The sequence below is a fragment of the Electrona antarctica genome, assembly GCF_951216825.1.
Source record: "Electrona antarctica genome assembly, chromosome: 5".
In the NCBI taxonomy this organism is placed as follows: domain Eukaryota; kingdom Metazoa; phylum Chordata; class Actinopteri; order Myctophiformes; family Myctophidae; genus Electrona; species Electrona antarctica.
This window is the reverse complement of record NC_136810.1, coordinates 12,458,509-12,483,582: the sequence shown is the minus strand read 5'-3', so window position 1 is coordinate 12,483,582 and position 25,074 is coordinate 12,458,509. Positions and strand designations below refer to the sequence as shown.

Sequence of the window (25,074 nt, the reverse complement as noted above, 5' to 3'; positions counted from 1 at the left end):
CCACACGTCCTTCCTGTTCTGACATTCCATATGTTGATCTGACCTCATCAAACCCTGTACACTCAAGACACACTCCATATATTTGGAGCGTGTCACGCTCCATAGATTTGGTCAACCTTGGTTGTTTTAAAGGTACTTTACGTCTTTAAATGTTCAGTTTTGATGAATTGAAAACGGTGGACCCTGTTGTAAACCAGTCTCCGTTCTATATATTGTTAAATACATTTTCAATCAAATCAATCAATCAATCAATCAATCAATCAATCAATCAATCAATCAATCAATCAATCAATCAATCAATCAATCAATCAAAAGCAGGAACGCCAGGTCGCTAGTGTCGCTACTCTCTTACTAGATTACTCTTACTAGATTACTCTGCTATCTAGCTAAGAGGTTACGCCCATTTGTATTCCCCCCCGCACGGCGATTGGCCCCGAAGCCAGGAAGCCGTGTGTTGCCCGCCTCTCATTGGCCGACGCAGGAAGGATGACGCGTTTCAAACTCCAATGGTGAGATGCCACAGTGTGGTGAGTGAACATCCTCAGCCCCGCCTGGCCGCCCGCCTCTCCATCGAGCAGCATCAGCCTTTCTCCCTTTCTTTTAGCCACTAGTGGTGCGTTGCTGCTTCTGGCCTTTACGACAAGTCAACGTTGGCCTTTCTTTATCTCCCGGGTCTTCATTAAAGGGCTGCAGCACAGCGAGCCGACACAGTTTGCATTTAGCTGTGTATTTTGTTTTTAGAGAACCGTTTAGTTGTACAGCACCTTGGAGCTAGCTGAGTGAACATGTTGAAGTGGCTGCTCTTCGCTCTCCTCGCCGGGTTCACGCTGGCCAGCGACGTGCTCGATCTCACGGATGATGATTTTGACAGCAAGATCGGAGATCACGATCTCGTCCTGGTGGAGTTCTTCGCTCCCTGGTAGGTTCAGCTAATGTTTATGTGGAGTTAAGAGTCCATAACGTATTAACCACTACTCTAAACGCTAGGAAGTTGACGTGTACTTTGCTTTGACGTAATATTACATGGCTTTAACTAACGCGGTGGGTGGATGCGCTATATTAAGTGGCTGCACCGCAGAAGTGCACTCATCTTTTAATCGTTGTAGCCTATACAACAATTAAAACTAACGTAACTAGTGTATCCACTGGAGGTGTGCACTGGTTTTAACTGCAGGCATTTGTATTAATAAGAGGCCTTCGGTTCGGCTTCTTTATCATCAGTTTGTCAGGGTGTACTGGACTAGAGGCTAGTGATTTAGCATGTTTTAACTGTCAGTGGAGGAGAAGGGTGGGTTGCTTGTTTAAAAATAGGAAACAAAAGTCGAGTGGCAGTTTGACAACGTAGAGCTCATTAGTTTCAGAAATAGAAAGTGTTTAATTTAACTAGGTTTCAAATAATGTGTAACTCAATCAGGTCAGCTGTGTGAATTCTCAATTTCTCGCTTAAAACGAACGAACGGGCCCGGGGGTGGTTACTAAGGAAGTCGGGGGGCGTGGTCTTACACTGTTGTAACGTCCTGATTGGCCAGGGGAATTTTGGTGGCCGCCTCCGGTTGGTTGGTTTCGCTGTGTAACAGTTGCACGTCTCCGCCACAGTGCAGCCGACCCCGAACTTGATTGAACAGGAGGATTCATTCTCTGAAAAGAAAACTGAGATTGATTTGAGGCCAGGGCTTTAAAGTAAACGTTTGCTCTTGCTCTTCATGATACACGTTCACTGCATGAATGAATGAGTTGAGAACTGCATTTATCCTTGTACGTTTATTATCTTGCTCTCCTTAAAACGTGGTCCAACTTGAGTCCATTGTCCTTATCCATTTGATACTTAGTGCAGAGATCAGATTCCACATTGCTAAGTCATTGCCTCCACCCCCCATTCCCACACTCGATGCCTGACTGGATTTCCAACAAAAACAAAACCCAGACACAGTGCTTTTGTTTGCATAGTATACTGACATTTCCTTCTCTAATATTTCTGCTTCTGTCATCAGGTGTGGCCATTGTAAGCGACTAGCACCAGAGTATGAGACAGCCGCCACCCGGCTGAAAGGCATCGTCTCATTGGCCAAGGTATTGCATCACTCTCTTGCATAGTATTGTATATTTGTATGCCATTATATGTTTTGATGAATTGAGTATGAACTAAGGGAGGACGGTGGACCTCAATGGAAACAATCCAATAGGCTTTCTTGGGTTTAAATCCTCTTAGCAGACCTTGTATTGAACTGTAGTTTCCTGTGCTCTTTTTTTTTTTGCAAACTATTAAAGTATAAATCAAGCACATTCATAGTTTTTTTTTTTTTTAAACACCGGACTTCAAATCCTCAAACATTGGTTCTCAAACTTTTTCATGTCAAAGACACCCAGCTTGACACATGCCTGCAGACCTCTATTTAAGATGAAACGCTGGCGACCCATTTGTAGCAGTGATTCTCAACCATTGTAATATCAATGGCCCCCATTTGATATTTTGATCTCTCGGACCGCACAATCTACACTGCAGTATCATCAGTGTTTAACTCTGAGACCATCCCTATGAGAACACCCCTTCCTTAGTAGACTTGCGTTGCCAGACTGTTGCCTTTTTCAAATGGAAGCTCTGATCTTGAGCAAGTGATAAAGTGGAAGTGAAGTCTCCTCCCCACTTCCGTTTCGTCTTTACAGTCACGCAAATGTATCCGACCTAGACGAAGTAATCTAAGCATACAGTGTATATAGCTTGTTGCTTAGCAGAAATAAAAATCAGACCAGTCTGAACTGAGTGGTGCTGTAATATACAACCCCTCGTGTGTGTGTGTGTGTGTGTGTGTGTGTGTGTGTGTGTGTGTGTGTGTGTGTGTGTGTGTGTGTGTGTGTGTGTGTGTGTGTGTGTGTGTGTGTGTGTGTGTGTGTGTGTGTGTGTGTGTGTGTGTGTGTGTGTGTGTGTGTGTGTGTGTGTGTGTGTGTGTGTGTGTGTGTGTGTGTGTGTGTGTGTGTGTGTGTGTGTGTGAGACCTTTTGATACCCTAAACATACATGGTAGGGGACACACATTGCTGTGCATTGGAGTGGCTGCACCACTCAATTTTATTTTAAAATATTTCCGTGAACCATCTGCGTGTCCACCCAGTCTTGGCTACTTACTTGGGTAAATCATTACCGCTTCAAGAATTTGTTTTGAATCAGACATTCATTAAACTGTTACACAGTACATACTAGTACTACCGAACAAGTTCGAGCAGCGGGAATACATATGAGAGTTAAGAGTTGCCAAGTACCTGTGTTGTAAAGTAGGACGGACTAGCCATGAATCCTATCAACGTGCTTTTAAGACATTGAACTTCTCCCAGCTCACTCAGCTGTTGGGTAGCACACGATGATGATGAAGTTCAGTTATATTACCGTCCATACTCAGATTTTATCATCATCCATAGTCATTCGTTTACATTGAAGAGAATTACAATGATGAGCAGCCACTTCATAGCAGCTTGCATGTTCAGTGACATTATTGGCATCAGCTTAACCCATTTTGGGCGGGAACCCCTTTTGGTGTTAGCATTATGTTATGCTTTAGCTATTGAAAAATAGCAGATCTACAAGCTCATAGCGCGCCACCGAGTGGCGCGCTACGAGCTTGTAGGTCTGCTATTTTTGAAAAAATCGAAGAACGACTGACATAGAAACATAGCTTTTTCAGAAAACTGTCAGGATGTAGAAGACATTTTTAGAATCTGATCTCAGGTTAGCATTATGTTATTCTTTAGCTATTGAAAAATAGCAGATCTACAAGCTCATAGCGCGCCACCGGGTGGCGCGCTATGAGCTTGTAGATCTGCTATTTTTAGAATCTGATCTCAGGTCAAAATGGGTTTAATTATGTAAAATGAACAGGAGTGTTCTTGTCCTTACAGGTTGACTGTACATCCAGCAACACTGTCTGCAGCAAATATGGAGTTAGCGGATACCCGACTCTGAAGATCTTTCGGGACGGGGAGGACTCTGGTGCCTATGATGGCCCCAGAACTGCAGGTATGTCGTCGTCCAATTATATTCAGATCAAAGCCTCACATCTGGATGTACCATACTACTACTAGGAGCGGCGGTGGCTCAGGGGTAGAGTGGCTGGATGGTAACTGCAAGGTTGCCAGTTCGAACCCGGGCTCCCCCAGAGTTGGTGTCGAAGTGTCCTTGAGCAAGACACTGAACCCCTAATTGCTCCTGATGTGCTGGTTGGTGCCTTGCATGGTTTCCGCCGCCATCGGTGTGTGAATGGGTGAATGTAATGCACAATCTCTGTAAAGCACCTTGGATAAAGGCGCTATATAAATTTACCATTTACCTCTAAATGTCCATTTTATGTCTAGGAATAATCAGGACATTGTTATCTGTTTCACTCGGTATCCTCTCTCAGATGGTATTGTCAGCCACCTCAAGAAGCAGGCCGGCCCAGCTTCAGTGGAAGTCAAGACTGAAGCAGATTTTGAGAAGTACATCGCACACCATGATGCCAGTGTTATTGGTATGTCTAATTTATTGTTGAAAGAATGGAGGCTGAGCAGTGTGTGTGTGTGTGTGTGGACATGTGAACCATTATAGTTTAAACATTCTGCCTCGGATGAAACATGACTCAACGTCACTGGGGAATTTGTCTGCCAAATAAAGTTTATTTAAAGAACATGGATAGCCATACACTTTTCTAACAAATATTGGTAGGTCAGACTATTCTACTCTAATAGAGAATGAATGTGAACAACTATCACCTGTAGGTTCATTTCTAAACCTCTAGTTGTATAATCATTTGGTCTACACACCACCATCCAGTTGACTACAATCCGTACGGGATTATGTTGTGTTAAGAAATCTTTCTCTTTTGTGACATGATTTAAAGATTATATAAAACGGAAACTCTCTTGCTACTGTGCGCCTCAGTACCTTTTATAAATTATGTCGATCTAAGAGGATAGCGCACCAGAGAAGTCGGAGCGTGGTGGTCTGCTTACAAGAAAAGTCATTCATCGTATTAAGATATCTCACAAGGCAGTGGTAAAACAAAGGTATAAATTGTGGTAGACACTCATTAGCGTTTGTTTTTCCCCAGGGCTCTTTGCTGACAGTGGAAGTGCATCCCAGGTTGAGTTCCTGAAGGCAGCCAGTGCTTTGAGAGAGTCTAACCGTTTCGCCCACAGCAACCTGGAGTCTCTCATCCAGAAACATTCAGAGTAAGCTATGGTTCATTATGCTCAGTTTCATATTCTGCTTGTAAATTTCATCACCCAACAGAACTAATTAGGAGAAAGTCTGAAACTACTGCTGTTCAGTAGCAACATGTATGTGGTGTTGTTTTGGATCGTTTGTCCATAATAATTATTCTGATTTGTTTTGTGAACACGGCGTGATTTCCAGTTATAATTAAGCTACTGTCGGCACTAATTAACACTATTAACCAATTCCTCAATCCTAGTAAAGACTTAAGAATGGGTTTTCTTCAGTAAACTAGGCCAAGGTATTTTCAACTCACTTTCACAAATACCAAGAGATTAAACCTGAGAAATTGATGTGATTGCTTGAAAGAGTCGGTCACTTATACCTCAGGGATGGGATGTGTTTGATGTACTGTATGCAGTCCAACCATGACTTATATCCCTGGCATTCCTTTTGTGACTGGTGAAAATGCTCCAATTGTAATACATAGAATAGAATATTGCAGGTAGAGAACTGTAGGAAAGAAGTACATTTTATTATTCATCAAAATATTCTAAAGTAATCATCTTCCACTATAAGCTCAGGGAAATACTGTGCAGTCTTTCCACTGTGGTGGTTGTTGTGTGAACACATCAATTTGGTTTACTTGTCACACAGGTTAGTTAATTTAACTTACGGTTACATTATGTGTCTGAATCTGGTGGTGGTTTACAGAGCAGGACTGCGACTGAATACCAGAACGCTCACCTCAAAACACAGTCGCCTCTGGCGTAAATCTGGTAGAACGGTGTCTACCTGGTATTCCTAAACATAACCTTCGTAAACTATGCCTAAACCTAACCTTATTCCGACCTCCAGAAACCTACCTCAGAGGTAACTAGATTAAGCCAGACTAAATCTAAATATAAGATTGAGAAACTTTTAGTACTTCTAGTAAGACTAAACCTTATTGCCCAGACTCTTCTTCAACAAAGATGGTGAAAGCAAACATTCTTTGTTCGGTACTCATACAATAGTATGTTACAAAACACTGAAGTCCTTAAACCAGAAACTTAACCTCAGTAAAACGCTGCCTAACCCTATTCCTAAACATAACTATGCCTAACCCTAAACTTATTTCTAACCTCATACTTGGTAAAACAAATATGGGATGCACGTGCAGATCCGACACCAAAGGTCCGACATGCGGAAACAACGGTCGGACATGTGGTCGAACATGTGCTGCTCCCGTGCTTGAGGTTATGGTTGGGTTAGGGTTTGAGGTAGGTTGTCATTCTAAAGACAGTCGGACCAATAGTATGTAGGAACTAAAGCCTGTACCCACAAATACAAGAACTGCCCGACAGAGTGGTCTCTGAGGTTGAGGTCAAGTGTGTTTCAGGCGAGCATTCCGGTTACCCTGAGAATACCCTGTAGTTGATTATAACGTATGTATTTACTGTTGTTTCAGGGGAGTCATCCTGTTCCGCCCACCACGTCTCAGCAACAAGTTTGAGGACAGCACTGTGGCGTTCACCGAGGAGAAGTTCACCAGCAGCAAGGTCAAGAAGTTCATTCAGGACAACATGTGAGTTGGTGGCTTCAGACCCTGCTCGGCTAGGCAGCATAGTTACTCCTGCTTCTCAAGAAACAACTCTACCACCACTAGAGCAGTGGTTCCCAAACCTTTTCATGTCAAGGACCCTCAAATTGACACTAATTAGCCCCGAGGACCACCATTTGAAAAGATATGCCAGGGACCCCCATAAGAGATTTTTATGGCTCTAGCAGTGATTCTCAACCTGTTTAATTTCAAGGACCCACAGTTTGACATGCATATGGGTCTACAGACCCCCATTTAATGCACCCTGGGCAAGACCTACGCTGAAAAGACTATCAGCGGAAGTGGCGGAAGTGTTGCGTGTAAGATAACTACGTCACGCGGTGCGGCTGTGTTTACTAGTCCCCACCGAAACAAGGAAATGACGTTGATTCTTTACAAATCAGTTCACATTCTCCGCGAATGAAACAAGTGTTGTGATTGGTCGGGAAAATATCGTATCCGGGGGAAATACATCTGATGGATGTTCCGGAGGATACGTCCGCCGATAGCTTCTTTGCCTTACGTTGTGACCAGGCTCTTCTTTTCGCAGATAAGTGAGCCTGGGACCGAGGCTACATTTAATGGCATTTCTATCTCTGAGACGCCAATTTATATAGTAAAATCAATGTTAATTTAACTCTGAGTGTCTGTTTGTACACTCTCAGAGTTACAGACCCATAAGGGTCCATTTGGTTCCAAACTATCATTTAGCTGTGGACCTCCTGGAACTCCCTCAAGGACCCATGGGGGTCCCCGGACCCCAGTTTTGGAACCACTGCACTAGAGAACACATGCCCACTAACATCTCCAGGATCGGATCAATATATTGGTTGCATGATGTAAATGAACATGCAACCACAGCAAAACAAACACACATCTTGTTTTTACTGCTGAATGTTGTGGTCTTTGATGTGGATTTTTGGCTTTTTGCCTTTTATTGATAGTTACTAGTGAAGATAGACAGGAAAGAGGGAGAGAGAGAAGGGGAGAGACACGCTGCAAGGGTTGTCATGAACGGGACTCGAACACGCGACGCGCCGTCAGACCAGAGCCTATATGTGGCATGCACCTGGACCACTAGGCCAGTGGGTGCTAGTGTAGAACATTTCTAGGTCATCTTTGCAATATTACACCCAGGTGTCATGTGCAGTTTGTGCACCATGACACAATGTAGACTTGCCAAGACACTTTGTGCTCTTTGTTGTGGACAATATTGTTTAATTATAATACAAAAAATAATTACATTTGTTAACAAATGGATAATTCGCCATTGCTCTAAACTTGTTTTAGGTCGCATTCACACCAGCATGCTTTACTGCGATACAAACAAATCCTGCTGCGCATTGTCGGAAAGTGCGCTTCGTTTGGCAGGTGTGAAGGCTCAATCGAATCCTAATGCGCACCAAAGAACCGCATTCTACTCTATCACTGCAATGCAATCGCATTAAACATAGGGAGTGAATGTACCATTGTGGGATGAAATAGTTGGTATTTGGCTCACGAAGGAAGGAGAAGGCATTATTTCGCAGCGACTCGTAAAGATGTCCCGTGGACACACGTGGTCTAATGAAGAGGTAGAAGCCCTTATTGCAATATGGCCAGACGATCATAGGGTTATGCTGAAGCTAGGTTACACACATGAACAATGCATTGTACAGGATGGAGGTGATTAGGTTCCATCGCACGTTTGCACAATGTTGCAGGTTGCATAAAGTGTTTGCGCTCGTAGTACAGACCTGGACCGGGAATCCTTTTTTTTTTTAAATGTTTATTTATTTGGGCAGTTCAGGTTATACAACCCACATGAGTCATTCAATCATAGTTTCACTGTTTTTAAAGACAGACAAAAAAATCACCTACATTCAATAAACAAAAAGACAAAACAAAAACGGGGAATCCTGACGGGCGGTTCCGCTTATCTGGAGTGTGTTTGTGTAGACAGTAGGCTACTCCTATTAACCTACCAGGTTGATTTAATGTATGTAGGCTTTAGTAGGCTAGCTGCTACTTTATAAACAAGTTGGTAAAGTTGTAGACGTGTGTGTGTGTGTGTGTGTGTGTGTGTGTGTGTCAAAAATGATGCAACTTCTCCGCCTGTTCGCATCGATGGTGGCGGCCGGGTGCCGCCATGGGTGCTCGTATTGGCTATGCCTTAAGGGCCTTGCAGACGGGGAGCGATAAAACAAGCCTATAGTTCATTTTCAATGAGACCTGCGTTTTTGCGCGGAGCAGTCGCGGTGTGACAACGCAAGCGTATTTAAGTGAGTGCGGTCCTGTGAATTTCGTGCACACGCCCGCGACTCACCAGAGACCAGACCTGGATTCTGTTTAGCTTTTTGAGTAGTGCAACCACTCCAAGGAACAGCTTTGTCCCTATGGGACTGTCACTATGTTTAGAGTACCAATGTGACTGTTTAGAGTACCAATAGGGGGTGCTGTTGCACCACTCGCTTCAGACTTGTCTGACTTCTTTTTTTTTTTACGCTTGTGTTGTTGCGCCCCTCACAGGTCTCCTCACAGGAGGAGACCTGTGTTAATCCAGGCAACAACGTGTCCTAGCTCTCTGTTTGCAAGGCCCTGTACTCATAAAAAAATCCTGGCTCCGTGCCTGAATGGGAACCATCCAAAAGCGCAGCTCACACGCTTTTACAGTGCGTGCATGCAACCTCTCGCCAAACCTGGCCTCAGTGGAATGCCTAGTCAATGCATCTCAATGAAAATGCAAGCAGACAAACTTGTTTTCTGCCCAGAGTGGAAAAAACGTCTTTGCTTACGCGAATGGAGTGTCCGTCCACGGCCAGTGAGAACTTGGTGCATTCATTAACATGTAGAGGAAGACAATCAGTGTCCGTGTGATTATGCTTGCACGCCTTGTGGGTTCCTAGTAGGACATGGGGAATGTCAGCCATGAGGTGAACAACACTCCATCTAATCCATGAAGTGTCTACTGTTATCACATGAATAGGCTTACCTTTTGAAGATCTGTTGGTTTATGCTTTTCTCACTCTTCCTCAGCCACGGCATTTGCCCCCACATGACGGATGACAACAAAGACCAGATGAAAGGGAAGGACCTGCTCGTGGCCTACTTTGATGTAGATTACGAGAAGAACCCCAAGGGTTCCAACTACTGGAGGAACAGGTAGGACAGGGGTTCTCAACCCGTGGGTCGCGACCCCTCGGGGGGTCGCCAAATTATTTTAGGGGGTCCCCAAATTATTTTCACGATTTTTCAAAAATAGCAGACCTACAAGCTCGTAGCGCGCCACTCGGTGGCGCGCTATGAGCTTGTAGATCTGCCATTTTTCAATAGCTAAATTATAACAATGCTTAAAACACCAAAAGGGGTTCCCACCCAAAATGGTTTAAGGTTATTGTAGCAGTCAATTTATATTGGGGGTCGGGAGGGGGAGGGGCGGGGGTCCCGAGACATTGCCAAAGCCTTTATGTTATCGTGACCTTGGCGAGAGACAAGAAATAGCAGTAGAGAGAGATGGGGAAGGACTTTGGGTCGGATTTGAACCTGGGCCGCCTGCTTGTATTAAACAACGTTAAACTGTAGGGTAAACTTGAATTATCCAATCTGCGAAGCCTTCGTTTCATAAAATCACACCCGTGTGAAGTAAGTGGCGCAACTCCGTGTGGGCGTTCCCGGGGGTTTCCCGAAACTTCCAGACGCACAGGAACACGCCCAGGGTGCCGCCCCGGTTCCGGCGAGCCACCCCGCGTCCGAAACGGTCGAGAAATTACAGTTACCGTCCCTCTAGTAGTGTACTGTACTGTCACCCCCGAAATCGTGTGTGTGTGTGTGTGTGTGTGTGTGTGTGTGTGTGTGTGTGTGTGTGTGTGTGTGTGTGTGTGTGTGTGTGTGTGTGTGTGTGTGTGTGTGTGTGTCTAAATGCCCACTAAAAAAAAAAAAGATTGTTCAGTCTGTAAACTTGTACAAAATCTAATGAACTTTAACTTTTCTCCCCACAGGGTGATGAAGATTGCCAAAGGTTTCCTGGACCAGGGGAAGACGATGGCCTTTGCCGTGGCCAGTAAGACCCTCTTCAGCCACGACGTGTCAGAAATGGGCCTGGATGCGAGCGCAGGAGAGTTGCCTGTGGTCGGCATCCGTACAGTCAAGGGAGACAAATACGTCATGGCGGAGGAGTTCACGTGAGTGATCTTTACGACTTTACGCCTGGCTAGTACAGTCTGTTCTACTGAAATCTCACTTCAGTTTCAATTCACTGTATACATTTTTACAGTTACTTTCAGGAGGTTGGGCATGCCTTTATATGTATAATCGTGCCATGAGAAACATTTGCTTTATAGTTATTAGTTATGTGGTCTTATGTTTCTTTTCTCTGATTTTTTTTTTTATGCTTTCAAGTTAACAGATACAATTTTAACAATTTTTGGAAATTCTGAATGAAACATTTACAATTCTTTTGACAAACTGGGTTGAATTTGTACACAAGATATTAACCTGTTAAAGGGATCGTGACATAAAAATAAGTTTTTGTAGTCTTATTTTTTTAGGTTTTCTGAGCTCAATTGCACCCAAAAAACCTGAACGTTTAAACATTCTGTAGATTTTCTGTGGTCTGGTGTTTTCTGGCTCAAACAAGTGCTCTGATTTGCCTGTGGACTGTGAGGCAAGAGTCCACAAATCCCGTATTTGACATAAAGATTGACAGCAGATGGCACTGTTGAAGTGACTTTGCCTGTTTTCATTGCAGCTCAAAAGGCTTCAGAACACAGAGAAAAACACATAAATCCTACACTGAATGTTTAAAGTTCAGGTTGTGTTGGTGTAATGAGGTCATAAAACTAAAAAATTAATGTCATGAAACCTTTAACCCATTTTGACCTGAGATCAGATTCTAAAAATGTCTTCTACATCCTGACAGTTTTATGAAAAATCTATGTTTCTATGTCAGTCGTTCTTCAATTTTTCAAAAATGGCAGACCTACAAGCTCGTAGCGCGCCACCGAGTGGCGCGCTACGAGCTTGTAGATCTGCTATTTTTCAATAGCTAAAGCATAACATAATGCTAACACCAAAAGGGGTTCCCGCCCAAAATGGGTTAAGTATATTCTGATGTAAATGAAAACCAAGGTTTATAATTGAAATATTTCATGAACAAAAATCACAAGGAATTACTTTTAAACATAGATGCTCGATGTTCTCCACAGTGTGTGGTTAATGTTGCCATTTGTTTTCTCAGTCGTGACGGAAAGGCCCTGGAGCGATTCCTTCAGGACTATTTTGATGGTAAACTGAAACGTTATCTGAAGTCGGAGCCAATCCCAGAGAACAACGATGGACCAGTCAAGGTGAGGATGAGGAACGGTGTCCAGCAGATTACCATTTAACTAATTGTACTTGTCTTGAAGCACATGCTTGTTCTCTTGGCACTCTCATTCCATTTGACTTTACTTTTATTCCTACTACTGTTTTGTGTTGTTGCTGCACTGTAAGCCACTCTAGATAAGCATGTGTGCTAAATGCAGTATTGTTATAATAAGGATGGATTTTATTTTTTACCTCTGTATACAGATTTTTACATCTGTATACAAAACTCCCCCTGTTTTCCTTTTCTAAAGTCATTCTTGATTTCAGAGTTTAATGCATCTAATTTCCTTGTAACAAGAAGCTGAAAGTTTCCAATAAACTCAAATCAAGTTCCGTTGCTTTGTTGGTTCTCCTGTGTCCAGACTCTGGTGGCTGAGAACTTCGATGCCATTGTAAATGATGACAGCAAAGATGTCTTGATTGAGTTCTACGCCCCCTGGTGTGGCCACTGCAAGAGCCTGGAGCCCAAATACAAAGAATTGGGAGAGAAGGTAACATCATGAGCCACAAAAGAAACAAGCCCTTGGCGCTTATTGTGTTATCATTTATCATAACCTTGACTGTACTAGTCTGATATACTTTATTAACATGATTATTAACAATCAATGGACACTCACCAACGTTTGCGTTAAGAGAGATTGAGTGTATACTATATATTGTAAGTTGTAAGCTCTTTACTCCTCAGCTGTCCAACGATCCCCACATTGTCATTGCCAAGATGGACGCAACAGCCAACGATGTGCCTGCCCCGTATGAAGTCAGAGGGTCAGTTATCAACTATTCATCATAGCCGTTTCTCTAGGATTCTGTTTTCACATGGATGTAAATATTCACTACATGATAGACCTGCCATTTGTTAAATCGTTGAAGAAAAAGGTTGGGACATCAAAATATATATACTTTTTTTTCTAAAGTGTTGGGACATCAAAATATATATACTTTTTTCTAAATGTTTGAAATCTGTTATGACCATGAATATACTAGGAAGTGTAAAACATTTCCAATTTCAGCTGGTTCTAAAATAACAAAGATGAAAAACATACAGGAGATGGAAATGCTTTTCTGTTTGCCAACAGCCACATCTAACACATACTGATTAGCTTATTTGATTATAAAGAGCTTCTGTATTGCTATTTCCCTCTGAGGACTTTCTTTTGCCAGATATAGTTAGGATTGTGTTCATTTTGGTTTTGAAAGCACTATCTGTTAATTCTGATTTGCGGCTCAACTAATAACACAGCCTCTATAGATGATAGTGGACGGCGCTGTCCTGTTTTCATCATTATGAACCTCACAAAATGTCATATTTCTTTACAGATTCCCCACAATCTATTTCTCTCCTGCTGGACAGAAGCTGAGTCCGAGGAAATACGAGGTGAGTCTCAAACTGGGGGTTCATAAAATGGAGCCATTGAGTAGGAAAAAAGCGCATACATGTCTAAGAATCCTAGCCATGTGCTTGTCTCATAAAGAAAATTAATGTAGTGGCCATTTAACTCTCCTGTAGCCACGCCCAAGATAGAGATTAATTTACCTTTGCACAGGTAGCCATGCCCGAGATCCTGAGATTTGATAAATAGGGTGCAGTACATAGTTCAGCGCTAGCGTCCATGTAAGAAACAGCCAAAATCCCTGCCTGCACGCATGCCATCTATAATGACATTATGGCTCATAATGATAAAATACCATGATCGGAGCCTAATAAAACGTTAATTCGAGCTCCCGCTGAACAAAACAATAATCGGGCGGCTAGTAGCCCTCTGTGGCTCTCACCAGACTACGGGGTATGAGTAGTTTGAGGGTAGACCATAACAACAAGACCTCTTCTTCTCTGCTCATGTTGCAAATTCAGCTGGAACTTGCCACCTACCGCACCTACATCCCCCTGCCGCTTAAAGTGCTAAGCAGCTTTTTGAACTTCCTCTGCTCTCAGCCAGGCCTGCCGGAGACTTCGGAGTTGATCACATAAGCCTAATTGAACAGTTAAAATGTCACCTGTGTTCCACAAGGTGGCGATGGGAACACAGTTTGACACATGGCTGAATGTGTCCTTTATATGTTTTGCAACATGGATAGAGAGATACATACTGTATGGATAGATATGATATACACGCACGTGATGAATATGGAGCTTGATCGAAAATATCGTTTTTTTTTTTAATTCAGTAACACAGTTCCCCATCTCTATACAGAACATATTGTTTTTATTCAGTAACATGGGTACCCATCTCTATACAGCTCTTTAGTAAACGGATTACATTTTCAGCTCAGTTTTGGGACACAAATTGAAAGTGATGAAACAAATAAAAGAGCAGGGTATAAAAAAGCTGCAGTATAGCCGTTAACTAAACCATCCTTATTCCTTATCCCGTCCATTCCATTCCATTTCAGGGAGGTCGCGAGGTCAGCGATTTCCTCGCCTTCCTGAAGAAGGAGGCCGCCAACCCTGTGATCGCTGAGGACGAGCCGGAGATAAAGGCGGAGCTATAAAACGACACTTCCCCAACTGAAACCTTGACGTTCCCTCTTGTGGAAATCTGGGGAACCGAAAGCGAGACAGAAGGAACTAAATTATATTCCAGTTTCGTAGTGAACTATCGAATGCTCTGAAAAGTGGGGTCACAACACCTGGGCACTTGACCCCCCTCCCCTTTTCCCTCCTGTTGGGTCCTCGCTGCTCTGGGATTATTACTGTGGACGGTTGAGGGGTGGTGGCCAGGCCTGCCTGATTACAAAAACAAAACAAGTAAAACAAATGTTAGAGAAGAAGGACCGTTTTTTGAGGAAAAGCTTAGATTATTTCCGCTGGTCTGTCTACTGCTACACCTCAGACTGAAGCACTTTGGTTTGAGACCAATTTCCAATCATCTATGGCTCTTTTTGTTTTGTCTGTTGATATTCTGGACGAGGGATGGTGGTGGTTGTGGTGAATTGCTTTTTTTTCTTTCTTTTTTTGTACCACGGTTGTTTTGTTTTGTTTTTTTTTTACATTTGGAAGGATCGTGAAAATTAAAGGCCCACAACTAAAATCAATTGTATGATTTGGTTGAAGTGATTTTGACAGCTTCATTTAGAACTGTTTATGGTGATCTGGGTAACTTTATATACTGAACAATGTACATGTTCAGTGGAAAATCTGCCATGTCATACGCATATCAGCATTGACTTATTAGTCAAGCAATGCCCTCAAGCGACACAATTTACAAAATGTACATTTGATTTTTTATAAGAATTGAAGGGTTTTAAAGGGATAGTTCACCCTGAGAATGACTGTCTATACAATACTCATCCTAAGGAGACTTTAATTCATGGATACTTTTATGTTTTGTTTATCCTAAGCCAATAATTTGATGACTAGCTCGCTATACTTCCTAGTGAGACACAAAGACTTTGTGTCTTGAAACCACTGCTGGACATCAAAGGATTTGTTTAGGAATGCGATTTAAAAACTAAAGAATATCCATGAATTTAAGTCTCCATGGGGTGAGTAATCGATGGAAAAAGGTAATTTGGATGGTGAACTATCACTTTAATGCACAAAGCCAAATGTGGAAACAGTACTGACTTATCTTAAAGGACAAGGTTTAGGTTTTTTTTTTCAACCAAGGTTCATGTTTTAGGTTATTAGAGAGTAAAAGATGAGTTAATTTTCTTTTTTCGTTTGCTGCTTTCTTTCGTTTTAGGGATTTTTGCTGTTTTTGACAGCGCATGGGGCTAAATATGTATTTTATTTTTTTTACAATTTTATAGCGATTTCTTTTTTTATTATTTACTATAGTCCTACTAGACCGCAAGAAATTACATATCACAGAATCTGGCCTGGGCCATGGCTCAGTGGTCCAGGCAGTGTCCAGTCTGGCAGTGTGCCGCGGGTTCGACTCCCGATCCCGACGGCCTTTACTGCATGTCTTCCCCATCTCGCTCCATTTCCTGTCAGCCTACTGTCTAAAACGAAAGAAAGCAGCAAATGAAAAAAAAAACACTCCCCTTTTACTTTCTCTAATAATAACCTAAAACATGAACTTTGGTTGAAAAAAACTAAAGTTGTCCTTTAACCCATTTAGGCCTGAGGCCGATTCTAAAAAAAACAACAAAAAAAAACAAATCTTCTAAATCCTAAGGTTTCAGAAAAACCTGTTTCTATGTCAGTGGTGCTCAACCTTTTCCAGCATTATCTGTATTTGGCTGTGGACCCCCATCTGAAAATATTATGATCCAGCCACCCCCCAGAAACAAAGATTTGAGTTGAAAATGTTTACAATAAAAAAAATATATAGACAATTAGAAAAATACAAGCTTGTAGATCTGCTATTTTTCAATAGCTAAAGTATGACATGATGCTTAAAACACCAAGGGGTTCCCATTCAGACTGGGTTAAAGGGAAACTTCACCCTTTTTGCAAAAAATATGTGTTAATGATGTTTAGAAGATTTAGTACACTTTCCTCTTTGTGTGTAATAGTGGTTTTAGATTTTTGATGTCATGGACACAGGGCTCACTTACTTCCTGGACTACATGTTGTCTCAGTAAGACAGACCTCCCCCTATCCACACAAGGAGGAGAGGTCCACCCATAGATATTATAAAAAATAGATGCCTCACTGGCCGTTGCAGTTCATTGGAACGATGTGTATCCCAATGAAGGCGGAAGTGCAGTGCTGAAGGCTTTTGTTTTTAAACAAATCTTTATAACAGTCATGACAATACAAAAGACAAACAAACACAAAAAACAAAGTTATTAATACAACAATACAACATCAGAGCCAGGGGGGATTAGATTACTAACAGAAAACCTTAAAGAGTGAACACAAAGCAACAGTTCTCTGCAGCTTTCTTATTTAGAAGTGCTGAAGGCACGCTGCTGTGACATCACTCATGCGCCGACTCCATGTCTCGCTGTCACTGAAGTGACTACTGGCCAATCACAGCGCGTCTTTTCCGGGACTTATGTTACGCATGCGGAAGCTGCTCATTGAAGGCAAATGCTTTGCAAGGAATCTTGGGAAAATTGTGCCTTCAATTGTGACACGCGCCTCAGAGCCGGAAAGGGCGTCTACGTTTATATGTCTATGGGTCCACCAAAGCATTATAGGAATTGTAGTGAGTCCAGTGTCGATGACATCAGAGACACTCGGCTCACTGCTAAAATCTAAAATATCTAAAACCACATATTACACACATAAACGTCATTAACATATATTCTTTTGCAAAAAGGGTGAAGTGTCCCTTTAAGGACCATAGATGAACAATGTATATATTTATTTATTTTTACTCGACACAGCTACTCGAATGCTCGACTGTTTCTTTCTAGAATTGTCCTCTAATTACGAGTGTGGTTCTGTGTCAGAATCGTCTGCTCCTCATTTATAGCTTCAGCCATCTATGAATGCACCACGTCTCTGTGTGTATGTCTAATCTACGTAACTTGAGAACTGTTCTTCTCACTGACTTCAAATGTGTGTTTCACACCACCACAGAGTGCAGTGCCCCGTGTCGGTTCGCCGGTTGTCCAGAACCAGCACAAAAGCCTCTGCCACTGATGCACACAAATGAGAAACAAAGTCCTTAAAGATTATCCATTTAAAAAATATATATATTTAGCTACATTTAGACAGATGAGATTATAATGTTAAGCTAAATAATTGGTATTATAATTTTAGCCGTAATTGTGTAAGCCTGCCGTGTTGTGTAGTTTATTTTCGTTGGTGGAAAAGGCCCTTAAATTAAATAAAAGTGCCGGGTTCAAGGCCAAAAACATGCATAAGAGCATCACATAAGCGAAGGAAGGTATTCTGGGGAAGAGTGTACAGATACTCTATGTGGTACAGATTTGGTTTAAAAAAATCACACGTGTGAAATGAGGGGCGCTCTTATCATCAAACATCTCATTCCGGCCAATCACGATTTGCGTCCTCACCTTCGTCTTCAATGTTTGTGTTTACACAAACACTCAAAACTGGCCATTCATTGTCAATGGCATTCAATGTTTGTTTACACAAACTCTCAAAGCTGGACATACAGTAGGAGGGGCTTGCACCCTAAAATAATGTCTGGAGTCTAAAAATAGGCTACATAGGTGGGTTGGTCCTGTACAGAAATGATAGCTTTTGAAATTCACTATTGTGAGTCAGAATGTCAAAACGTATGTATTAAACAAACTTTCTCTGGGATGATCGTCTGTTAGAAATGCTCTCACCTCACCTTGATGATTTGCTAGAGTAAAGTTACCTCACCTGCCAAGTTTGCCACCAGCACTACAACCTCAACATTACCAACACTTCATGGATCTCATATGGAGCGGACCAACACAGACATCATCGCCTGGATCTCCATATATGGAACTGATGACATCACTCTGACAGCAGGATAACCTGAATCGTATAAAGGAGCATAGCGCCCCTAGTCGAACAGATGCCAACCAACGCATGCAGGTTTCTCCAACCATCTCAAATACCCATAATCTACTCTCCGGACATCGGACAGGTGGACGGACACAAGGAACACGACTCAGGACACAGGATACTTGACTATGATACTTACTATCAAGACCTATGACCTTCAGAAGAGGATCAGGATCATAAAATACCTCAACACATACGAACCAAGGTATCTGGCCTTACACAACCCCTATGCCTTCGTACCAATTGGTACCAAGACTCCACTCCTCCATTTGTGTCACATATTGTAGTGCATTTTTCTCTGTTAAGATCCTGTTTTGAAAATGAATGATATATATCTATACTTTTCACATGTTTCAAAAGCTTTAACATCACTTGTTGTTCCATCCCTTTCCTATTCTCTTATTGACTGAAGGCGGTTAACCTTGACCAGGGTACACCAAATATCTTCAGAGCGTGTAGATCTGCTATTTTCGTCGAATGTTAGGCCTAATGGGGATCCTATAATTCATGTGGTTTAAAAAGATCAATATTAAAGTGAACACAAAGCGAGAGGCAGAACACAATCAACGGAGAGGACAAGGTAGACGCAGTATGAATGAATGAATGCATTTTATTTGTATAGCACCTTTCCAAACGTATAGTTACAAAGTGCTTTACAGACAGGTTATAAAACAGTAATCATAAAAACATAAAAACAACATGCAGTAGCACCTGCATGTCGCCCGGTGGCACTGTGGCAGGCCACGACCGGATATGACGTTTGATGTTCGCTGCTAGGGGTTTGTCGAAGAAGAGAATCGGCCAATCACATTTCAGAACGGGGAACATGTTCAGCCCCACCACGTCCGTTCAGCAGCAGCTGTCACACGTGTTAGCGAAAGGTAAAATAAAACTTAATATTGTATGTGTTATTATTACGTTTATAGTGTTAGAATATTATTGGTCAACGGGTCAACTTTTGTTTGAATGTCAGTTGACTTGTAAGAGGCTGTTATAACCACTGATTTGTATTGTTATGGCTGTCTGCGGTGCTTTGATGTGGCAGTGTCTCAGATTGTTTATGAGCTAACTAGCAGGGTTCATAGCCACCCCAGCTTGTGGATATTTTTGGCAAAATTCTATTTTTGCCATGGACATGCAGTACAAATATTACAAGTCGAACAGAGCTAGCCATAGGCTAAATGCTTGAAGGTGTTCCAAATTTACCATTATAGGTCTGTAACTCTGAGAGTGACCAAATATGGAACCAATGTAGCCTAAGCTATAGACTGAACTCTTTGATTGATTGATTGAAAATTGTATTAACAGTTTGCAGAATTACAGTACATTTCAAGCACAAACTCAATACAAAGGCTGTTAACTGTGAGTGGACGACCCAATTAAGCATTACACTTGTTTACAACAGGGTCCACCATGTTCAATTCATCAAAACATTTAGAGACGTACAAATAGTCACTTCTATATAGACAAAGAACAGAACAGGAATTCATCATAATGGAGGTAAAAAGGGAAAAGAAATATATACAGTGAGGGGAAAAGGTGGGGGGGATTCAGATTTTACGGGGGCCAGTTTCGAATTGCAGCCATCCGTAGGTGCCCTTTGAGAGCGGTTTTGAAGGAGTCAAGGGATTCGCATGTCTTAATGACTGTTGGTAGGGCGTTCCACATTTTGGTGGCATAGGAGCGAAAAGAATTTAGTCCCTTGTTTGTGCCGAATCTGGGTTGTACATGGTTAGTTGCACTCCCTCTGGTGTTGTGGGTGTGGACTTCGTTAATATTAAGGAAGTATCTAGACAGGTACATGGGTATCTTGGTGGAGTATCGAATCTTGTGGACCTATTTATCGATTCTGACATTTTGAATCGATAAATACATCTAGTCTAAATCTTAGGCTAGAACCAATGGGTCCATTTGATTCCATTTAAAATAAAAAGTTTGAGAACCACTAGTACTATTGACTCTTAATGTGCCATAGTGTCATACATAGCCTAAGATTTAGACTCTCGTAGATGTATTTATCGATTCTGACGTCATCACTCTACGAGAGATCTCTCTGACGTCAGAATCGATAAATACATCTACGAGAGTCTAAATCTTAGGCTATGTCATACATATTGTGAAGGAAACTCCAGTATTGGTTGAGTCTTGCCACGGACAGTGTATGGACATACTGTATTGATGGCGATTGGCGACCCCTGCTAACTAGGCGATTGATTGATTTAATACTTTAACAATTTTCAGAAAAGTACAGTTAAATACAAGGTCTGCTAAGAGGATTTAAACCCAATAATGCCTATTGGCTTGTTTCCATTGGGACACAACTCATCAAAACATTGAATTACATATACAGTGCTATGCAAAAACATAATTCACATTAAACACAGGTGTTATGTTGTGCTCTTCACACAGGTATGTTCGAAACACGGACTGGCAGATGGCACACTCTGTAAACGGGACTAAGTCGTGCCACAGCAGCACATCATCGTGGGGGCTCCTCAACAACTACAGGGCTTTATGTCATAAAGCCATGATGCTGCGGGTTACGGAGACCACCAAAACAAGGCGAAAACGAGACCACCAGAAGAACAACCAAATGACCAGCCTGAAAAGGAAAAGTAAAGACACAGTGCAGCACAAACAATCACTGAACACAAACGAAACGGTCAAAAAAGTAAAGCTATGTTCAACGAGTCACACAGAAGGCACTCTAAACTCTGAAGACACGACGAGGATGGCAGCTGTTGCTGACCAGCAGCACATGCTGTGCACATCGTCATCTGTCACTACTGGGGACACGTGGGAGGTGGACAGTGGGTTCGTGTCCGAGGCCAGCCCCCCTGCCAGCGGGCGCACCTCGCCCTGCGTCTGCCCCGTGGCGGTGGTGGCCATGGACTGCGAGATGGTGGGCACGGGCCCAGGGGCGCACGGCAACGAGCTGGCCCGCTGCAGCATAGTGGATTACCATGGAAACGTCCTCTACGACCAGTACGTCCGTCCCTGTCAGCGCGTCGTGGACTACAGGACGCGGTGGAGTGGCATACAGAGGCATCACCTCCAGAACGCTGTGCCTTTCACTGAGGCCAGGGATGAGGTGAGAGCGAGACCTTGGCTGAAATCCTAACCCATTAAGTCCAATTCTTTATGTGCCTTCTAAATCAGTAGTTCTCTGTTCATACCCTCTAAAGATTTTTCTAAAATGTACATCATATTTGCTATTTTTGAATAGCCCAAGTATAACATCTAAACAGACAGATACTTTCCTGGTGCCTTTGTATTGAAAAGAAAAGGTTTTTAGTGTATTGATTTATGCCTGATGGTCTGAGTGACAAACGTCGTATCAATAGTTATGTAAGTGAAGACTGTGCGGGACACCCCCTTTCTTCATTGCTCCGACGCACCTTTCGGAGCAATTAACTGGGGACTGCCCTTAAGTCTGAGTCAGACCTCCAGTTATGGCCCTGGCCCCCTACACACTGTAGGAGTTTTAAAGTTGTCGGCAAGTCATCAGATCGTTATGTATTTCACACTGCAGGAGTCTTTTTTTTAAATCGTCTGTCATTATATCGGCTTTCACACTAAACGATTGGTCGCCGACTAGGCATCACACACTGCAAGAGTTCACCAAGATGCGATCCAGACCCGATACATAGGCTACATCATTTGTTTTTTATTCCAATTCATTTTGACATCTCACGCAGGTGCAGGATACCGTGATACAAGCGCGATGCTGGACGCATCTCTCTCTCTCTCTCTCTCTCTCTCTCTCTCTCTCTGCGTGCACGCCACACACAGGAATAGCCAGGCTACACAGGGCGAAATGTTTGTTATAGCCTATAGCCTGTGTGCGCTATAGCGAGACAGGACGTTAAATCTTGATTTTTATTAAATAACTCTCTCTCCGTATGTGTGTGTGTGTGCACGAGGTCCAAAAGTTTGCTCTGCACTGTTGATTCCGATGCGATTTATTAACATTATTCAAGTGAAATGCTTTTAATGGTTTTAACAGCAACATTAGTTGCTAGAATCGTCCGATACCGATGTTTGACGATTATTATCCCATCACTAATTGCTTGCATATATCAATCAATATACATTTAATTTGACCTTTTTATTGTAGAGAGGCTTACAGAGCATTGCAAAGATAGCTGAGTTTGAATAGACATTCACAAAGTTCAATTATAGGCTAAACTGTCAATACAGTATGTCAATCTAGGAACACCTGCACATCACTGTGCAATTAAATTCTGCTCCCCGTAGAGTCACCTAAAATGCACCAGAAATGGTCCCATAACTGTTGCCATACCTTTTAAAGTTTTGATCAGTAAGGTCAAGAGATGGTAATATTTCATACCATAGTGTTTTAATGTCCTTATCTCCATTTGCTGTAGATCCTGGGGATACTGGAGGGCAAAGTGGTGGTGGGTCACTCCATCGACAATGACTTCAGGGCTCTGGGCATGAGCCCTCCTTTACGCATGGTCAGAGACACCAGCACCAACTGCATACTCAGGCGACTGTCTGGCCTCCCGCGCAAGTTTCGCATCTCCCTCAAGACCCTGGCCAGTACGCTGCTGCATAGGAGCATCCAGGTGAGAAAAACATTAGGTTTAGATTAGAATGGTAACGCCTAAACATCATTACATTTTATTTAGCTTTATTCTATGGGTTAACTTTGTCTCTCCTAGGTTGGTAAAAGAGGCCACTGTTCAGTGGAAGATGCCTTGGCTGCTCTGGATCTTTACAAGCTGGTAGAGGAGGAGTGGGAGGCGGGCATATGGAATAAGAAAGGAAGAGGAGACACAGCGCTTCGGCCTAGCCCCACCTCTGACCACTACATGGAGGACCAGTATTGGCCAGAGCACCTGTCGGATGACAACCAATAATAGTATGTTTCCTCCATCTGGCTGTCGAATTGATTTGAAACAAATGTGAAATATAGGTGACAGTGTTCCATTTCCATTATTTGGATTAAAGCCACACACAAGAAAGTGTCCATAATATAGCTACCAGAAATTATTGTCAAAATGACTATTGAATTATTGCAATGGAATCCTTCCTTATTTATTAAACATAATACGTTTAATAAATAAGGAAGGATTCCAACTGAAAGTTTGAAACCCATATTATGGGTTTCAAACTTTCAGTTGTTTGTCAACAGAAGTTGTCCAGCAAATGAGGGGGGGGGAATAATACAAATTTGTATTTAGTAATCTAATGTGATACTGTAATTAATTAACTGAAACCCAGCTAGCTGATGAGAAGTACGTGCTGGTTTGGCTAAGTCTAAGAAGAGCTTCTAACAAAAGGGATGGACACTAAAGGTGGTTGCACACCGGATGCGTTTTTCGGAAAACCGATGGAGAAACGCCGCTTAAAAATCCGAATTCGCGCCCTGTGTGTGGAGACCTTAAGGGATGGTCCAGTATACAAACGATTGCAAAAACTGCAACTTGGCAGATACGTTTGAATATGAATGATCGTAATATGTGTGTATTGAATATCCATAACATGTGCCATATAACCAAATGTCCCTAATAATAGATTAGATCCAGACGGCAATTCAATGAAACAAAATGCATATTTTTCACAGGTACACTTTTGAATAACGGCAATGTGTTCATATGAAGTGCGTAAGTGAAAAACATGCTAATTTATTAAGACTTAAACATGTTGTACATGTGTTTAAAGTTACTAACAGCATATTCTTTGCTGAGTTGTGTTTTATTACAGGTTATGTCTGAGAATGGGATTTTAGCCCTTGTGTTAAATTAATCCAGTGGGGCAGTACATCTAGTTCTAATGTGATTGTTTTAATGAACAATGACATTTAATTGTGAAATAATTGAACCATCTGGTTTCACTAAATGAATGCACATGATAACATGCATTAATTTACTGACACTTGATTAACTTACTAAAAGTTAAATGTTTAATTGTAAATATACTATTGTCATTTGTTTCTTTATCACAGTCACCTGATGGTAATGGATCACACTGTTGCAGGTCATCTCTAATACCTCGGCTGCCCACAGTTCAAGTGTTCTTTGACATTAGGTTTTGGGTCAGGGCGAGTTTGCTAAAGGTCTGAGCATGTTTTGGACATTGTGTTTCCTAATTGGTTGGGATTTCATTACCTTGTATGGTATGCTGCTGAACTGCTCTCTTAAAATTCCTAATGTTTAAATAAAATTCTAAACTTATGCCGGTCTGTTTTGTCTTTGTCTTGTCAGTGAGGAAATATTACAATTATTTTAGTTATTTAGATATTTGCTTGTTTTGATTTGGGACAGGAGTCAGAGAGAGAGGCCATGATTCCTGATTGGAAACCCTGGTTATTCCTGGCATGTCAGAAGTGTCCTTGAGCATTACACTGAACCCCTAACTGCCACTGATGAGCAGGTTTGTTTGTGCCTTGTGTGGCTGCTTCAGACATTAGAGTGAAGTTAAACTGGAAAATGTAAGGCATACGTATATTGTAAAGCAAGGTCAGAAAACCATTTACCAAGATTTGAAACTTTTCAGTTGCTTTAAAAAAAATGTGCATGGATCTCCAACCCCTTCCTCACAAT

At 42.1% G+C, this 25,074-nt stretch overlaps 2 protein-coding genes across 2 annotated transcripts; both read left to right on the top strand.

Moving 5' to 3' along the window:
- The first annotated feature begins 533 nt into the window (after positions 1-533).
- On the top strand, positions 534-15,138 carry pdia3 (protein disulfide isomerase family A, member 3). The gene is made up of 13 exons (XM_079500873.1): positions 534-919; positions 1,992-2,070; positions 3,890-4,007; positions 4,390-4,497; positions 5,077-5,197; positions 6,631-6,747; positions 9,778-9,903; positions 10,740-10,922; positions 11,978-12,086; positions 12,468-12,596; positions 12,791-12,870; positions 13,423-13,480; positions 14,497-15,138. The coding sequence occupies exons 1-13, from the start codon at positions 786-788 to the stop codon at positions 14,593-14,595; spliced, it is 1,461 nt and encodes a 486-aa protein (XP_079356999.1). The 5' UTR covers positions 534-785; the 3' UTR covers positions 14,596-15,138.
- Positions 15,139-15,583: 445 nt separating this feature from the next.
- On the top strand, positions 15,584-24,706 carry isg20 (interferon stimulated exonuclease gene; the record flags this gene model as incomplete). Its single annotated transcript, XM_079501301.1, has 6 exons — positions 15,584-15,588; positions 18,588-18,741; positions 19,283-19,386; positions 20,915-21,596; positions 22,894-23,094; positions 23,191-24,706. The coding sequence occupies 6 exons, from the start codon at positions 15,584-15,586 to the stop codon at positions 23,386-23,388; spliced, it is 1,344 nt and encodes a 447-aa protein (XP_079357427.1). The 3' UTR covers positions 23,389-24,706.
- Between the last annotated feature and the right edge of the window lie 368 nt (positions 24,707-25,074).